Source organism: Aphanomyces astaci (assembly GCF_000520075.1).
Source record: "Aphanomyces astaci strain APO3 unplaced genomic scaffold supercont1.160, whole genome shotgun sequence".
Taxonomy (NCBI): Eukaryota; Oomycota; class Saprolegniomycetes; order Saprolegniales; family Verrucalvaceae; genus Aphanomyces; species Aphanomyces astaci.
In genome coordinates, this window is record NW_009798423.1 from 1 (window position 1) to 5,769 (window position 5,769).

The 5,769-nt window shown below is 50.5% G+C and overlaps 1 protein-coding gene and 1 pseudogene across 2 annotated transcripts; one reads left to right on the forward strand and one right to left on the reverse strand.

Moving 5' to 3' along the window:
* Positions 1–3,738: 3,738 nt before the first annotated feature.
* H257_18389 (hypothetical protein) lies at positions 3,739–4,167 on the forward strand (the record flags this gene model as incomplete). Its single annotated transcript, XM_009847431.1, has 1 exon — positions 3,739–4,167. The coding sequence occupies one exon, from the start codon at positions 3,739–3,741 to the stop codon at positions 4,165–4,167; it is 429 nt and encodes a 142-aa protein (XP_009845733.1).
* A 519-nt stretch (positions 4,168–4,686) lies between these two features.
* Positions 4,687–4,754, reverse strand: H257_18390 (annotated as a pseudogene). Its single transcript has one exon. The product of its transcript is annotated as a tRNA-OTHER (tRNA).
* Between the last annotated feature and the right edge of the window lie 1,015 nt (positions 4,755–5,769).

Below are 5,769 nucleotides of genomic sequence, written 5' to 3' on the forward strand. Positions count from 1 at the left end.
CAATTTCTCACGTCTGGTTTTGACTTCGCTTTTGTATATAATAAATATTACAACGAACAAGAAAGTCGGACAAACGGTCCGACGATCACTTGGTTTCTGTACCGTATAATCTATGTCCTTTTAGGTGGACAAGTCCTTTTAGGTGGACAAGTCCTTTTAGGTTCCTGTATATATTTATATTTTTGAGGCTTGCCCCAACAACAAGTTCAACAGGTTTACCTTTCGCGCGACTACACTCTCCTTATAATTAATATAAACTCCTTCTCTTAATACAATATCAATGTTTAGAAGGTTTATTGCGCGCGCAATTGATGTGGTGGTCGGATGACCATCAATGTCATTCTACACTTGTCCAATGGAAGAAACTCAACAACTGGGTCCTCTGCGCTTTCGTGGACTCCCTGCTTTGAGAACCGGTCCCAATAAGCCGCCAAACAAGTACCGCAACGTACACGTCTCCTACAAGATGAAGCAAAGCGTCATTGACAGCTTCGACGAGGTCGGCATGGCAGCCACACTTGCCAAGCACTTTCCACAACTCAGTGGAACCCGACTCAATACGACAAGAAAGAAGGTGTATGGGTGGCTCAATCATCGTGCTCACATAGGGGTTAAGGCTACTAATCGACGAACTTCTAACCATTTGTGCTCGCGTGACTTGGGCATGGCAATGACACTCCCCAGGGAGTACGAAGAACAACTTGCTCGTTGGGTCAACTCCATGCGTCAAGACGGCGTTCCAGTGACACCGCAGATGATCCAAATCATGGCGTTGGAGACCGCCATTGACGCCGGCCTGGATGAAGCCAGCTTCGCCGTGTGGATTCAAAAGACGCTTCAAGCTGTCGTGGCGTGCCCGCACCAGGTCCGACCAAGACACGTAAGGGGACGGTGACGCAGCGTTAGCCAAGTTCTCTGCGCGGGTTGCCGAGTTGGTCCGTGAGCACAGCATCGGCGTCATCTACAACGCCGACCAAACGGGTGTGAACTACGAATATCTACCGACCAAGGCTTTGAACGTACGGGGCGACCATACCGTGTGGATCAAGTGCGGCGGGAAGATGAAAGACCGCGCAACACCCATGGTGATGGCGGACTCGACAGGGAAGAAGCACCCGCTCTTCTTGGTGTTAAAGACGGCCGCGTCGACGATCAATGCTGTTGTCCAAGAAAACCTGACGCAGCGGCATGGCTTCGGCAAGCAAGTGTGGAAGGACGTCCAGCCACTCCAAGATCGCTTTGGATGCATCTACGGGAATCCAACTGCATGGTGGAACTCAACCATCAGCATGGACTTCCTACGGTACCACTTTGCCGGGCGCCCAGACCGCGCGACCAAGAAGGTTCTTCTGCTGTGGGACGATTTCTCCGCCCACTTTACCGACGAAGTGGTGGCGGTCGCGACGGAGCTGAACGTCCTCTTGAAGAAGATCCCGCCACGGTTCACAGGGATTTGCCAGCCAGCAGATGTCGCTTGGATGAGACCTATGAAGGCCCAGCTGCGAAAAATGTGGATTGACAGCATTCGCCGGCAAGTGCAGAACAGCAAGGCTCAGAAGACGACGTTCAAGTTGCAAGCGCCGAAGCGTCCAACACTGGTACGATGGATTACTGACTCGTGGACTGGGTTGCCAGAGTCTATTATTATGAATGGCTTTGGGAAGTACAAGCTGGTCTCTCAGGTCACAGAAGCCGTCGAAAGCGAGGAAGAGTTTGTATTTCCGGAGATGCTGTCCGACCTTGTATCGATATCTGCTGTGGACGAAACGATTGATCCAACTGATGACATCGATGAATATGATCAATATTCCGATCCCACTTAGTATTTGTATGCTCTAATTTTAGCCAACCAATGGCCTCAGTTTCCTCCTTCTACCAATCATATGGAACTAAAAACGAATCCTGTATAATTTTGACCAATAAACATGAATTAGGGTTAGGGGTACTGCTATTGTGTCGGTATTACACCTTGCGTACAAACTAGTAGTGATCGAGTATTTGACTGGAAATGATTCACATTCCGACATTCAGGACTTTGTCTTGTTTTCACACAACAACAACCTAAATTACCAATCCGTAGTACTTCGAAGTATACAGTATACCTTAACAGTAAGTGTAACTGGTACCCCACCATCCAATTACCTGCAGCATCATGAGCCTACGCGACCTTGTGCCTGCGAAGACTGCCAGGGCTCGCGTCAACGCACTCAATGCGTTTAAACGGTGGGTGGCCTCCGAAAACGTCCCATTCGAGCATCTGTTGGCTTGCATTGCCCAGGATGCGACGGCATCGGTGTTTGAGGCAGCAATGGATAAGTATGGTATCCACCTAGCCTTTAACGAAGGCAGTCGCGGCCGTAAGTTGGCAAAGTCTACTGTAATGCAGTACTACAGACAGACCAAGAACTGGCTGCTGGAGAAAAATCCATCACTACGCGTGTCACTCGACGAACGACTGCAAAAGATGGCGCGCACGCTTGAGCGTCATTGTTTGAAGCGTGAACATGGTGGCGTTGTGAAGAAAGCCGAGGCTTGCACGAAGCAAGACTTGTGTGTGCTTGTTAAGTGGCTGCATAACAACGCTCAGAGTTCAAAGGATTATCAAGATGCTGCTATGCTAGTCCTGTTGTGGCATTGCTTTGGTCGTGCTTCAGACCTTTCCCTTGTCCAACGCCAACACCTCGCTGTGTCTTCGGGGTCTGTAGTTACGATTGGTTTCGTGCGCACGAAGACATCCGAGGAGCAGCGCCTTGCGCTCTATCCTGACCAAAACCCATACACGTGTCCGCTATTATCCATCGCATTAGCCCTACTTACTCAAGCTACCCCGTCAGTCGCTATGTTGTCGAACCTTCCTCAAGTTCTGACAGCTGAAGCGATCACCATCGGACCTGGAACGCCACTGCTCTCCCTGCTCGATCCTTCGGTGGCGTTGACGTCGTGCACTGAAGACGCGCCACAAGCGGCGAATGTCGCGGCCGATCCGGGTATTCATGCCTACGTGAATCGACTGTTAAAGAGGATTGCCATACCGTCGGGGCTAACGCACGAACTGACCTCACACAGCTTTCGACGCGGAGGTGCCCAGCATCCCAATGGCCACAGCGGTTTGAGTGCGCAATGGATCTTTGATCGTGGAGCGTGGAACCTATCATCGACAAACAAGGCTTTCGCGTATATTTTCAACACATCAGCAGAAGTCCAGAAGATTGCAAAGATGTTGAGCGGCTGGACTCCCACCAGCAATGTTGTCGTACCTGACCTTTCACCACTCGATCCGGCATCCCGCATTGCTGTCGCTCGTGTCCAAGCCGTGGCCTTCCAAAACTGTATTGGGCTGGCAAACCCCAACTTGTTGATCAAGCCGGCGGTGCTAGACATATTGATGACGACGTTGTTGTGGCACTTACCGTTCTTGATGCAGACGTGTCCCCATGGCCCTGCTGTGGCGAGGCTTGCGCAAGCGGCAAACGCCGCTGGTTTCATCGTTGGAAGTATTATGGCGAGGGCAGCATCCATTGAGCGCCCGCACGAAGCCGTGGTCGAAACACCGCACCAAGGGCTTAGCACACGTGCGAACGACACCATTGCGCAGCAACAAGCCGTGATCCACGAACTAGTTGCCATCAACAAGCCGTGATCCACGAACTAGTTGCCATCAACAAGGCACTTGGCCTACGTGTCGCTGCCGTTGAAGCACACTTCGGTATTGGTGCGGCTCCAACACCTCCCATCGCCATGCCATCGCACGAAGCCGAAGTCACTGCCCCATCGAAACGCCACAAGGCAGCCGCCACGTCCTTGACAGACTTGTGGTTCGAGTGGTACGCTCGAGACCCCCCCATGTGGCAGGTAGGCGCAGACCGCAAGAAGAAATCCGAGGCGAAGTTGGTCGTTGGCTTCATGAAGCTTCTCCTCCACGATGGTCTTGAGTTGGATCCCAATGCACCATCCTATCGCGACGATGTCTTGCGCTTCGGATCGCTCGCCGACCAACGCGTCTTGAGTTTCGTACACGACATTGCGCCAAATGTTCGCAGCAGTGGGTCGGTACTGCGTGTCCTGCGTGAGCAACACCGCATCGGGGCACTCAATACAATCATTGGGTTGTTCAATGCAAAAGTCGCAAAAGGTGGAATCAAAGACCGACTCCAATTCAACATATAGCCACCATCTTAGTAGTCGACAACATGTAATACATAACAATGACTGGACTTGAACCAGCACCTCTAGTGTTGCCACTTGTGCTCTCCCTGAGCTACATCGTCGGAAGGTCAAATCGGGCAAACACAAACATACCATTCATACAACATCATAACTCATCATGAACACAAGTATAAAGAACCGGGGATGACATGGTTTCACCATGTCGTGGAAACGGAGCGTTCCTGAAGTGGTCACGGGTCAGGCATCTCGTGGACACCACTCGAACATTGTATCGGCACGGCATTGGACACGGAAATGGGGGACATGGCGCAGATATCGACACGGGCTGGTCATGGATAGGCACTAGGTGGACAAGCATCGGAGCAGACACTTCGTGGACAGGCACTGGACGCACATGACGTAGCGATGGGTGGACATCGGGCTCACGGCGTGGACATGAGGTCAACGCATAGGAGTTATACATGGTAAAACAAGTGTATACATTTCCAAATAACATATATACAGTAGTAGTTAGTGTAAAAACGATGACTGGAATTGAACCAGTTCCACTGACAACAAAGTCAGTACTCTCCATGAGCCACATCGTTGACTATAAGCCATCCAGGTATACCATATGAGCGGAAAGCTACAGCATAGGCAGAGTTATGAGCTCCCAACCAAACTGTGTGTGCCAATACTCTCATCATTACGCTAACAACCTCCCCAGAGATGGGACGCGGAGCAACAAAGGCCCGAAGGAAGTATAAACACTCAAGGGGGTTAGCAACAAACCATTTCCGCAGCACGAAACCGCTAGATAAGTCGCAACCCTGACTGCCCCCAAGAGCATCCCGCATAATGTATACACCACTAGACCCAGACGGCTTTCACATCACAGTAACTACTACTACTAACAACATGGTGATAATGCAAATCATGGTAAACAATATCATTACGCATCATACACATTTAAGAACATAAATGAAAGTCGATGTGGGCAAGCCGTGGGCAGGACGTAGCGCGTACATCTGGGTCGGCGGTGCGCACGGACAGTGGGAGTGGGCAGGGACGGGCTGGATATGTGGCGGATGTTGTACAGGGGCGTGGATCGGTGGCGTCGGCTGGACGTCCAGTGGACACGACACTTCAAAATGCAAAGTGAGGGAAACCAACCAAAACTATATCCGGATACATAATCTCCTCAAAAGTGATTGTATTAAGTTTGAGAGGTATTACTTTGCGGTGCATGCTCACTTTTCAATTTGCCCGCAAGAGCAGAGTGGTCTCCGGGTGCCAAACCCAATGAAAATCATTTTTGTTGTTTTTCTCGGCCCACAGGCCTCTATAGCCAAAACTGCACACAGAAAAACTCACGTTGGTATCGGTCCATTCACCCAATAAGCGGTGCTGGTAACCCCATCCCTCGTAGCCAGCCAATCATTGAGTGATCGAGCCCTATCCCTCGAAGAAAGTACATGCAATATCCAGATAAAATATTACTTCATGTTTGTATTGAACGCAACTATTTAAAATGAACGTGTCAGCCCTTATTCCACGACGCTTCCTTAGGAACCAGGCATATGTAACGACTTTTCCAATATTAGCCAATGAAATCGTTGTCGG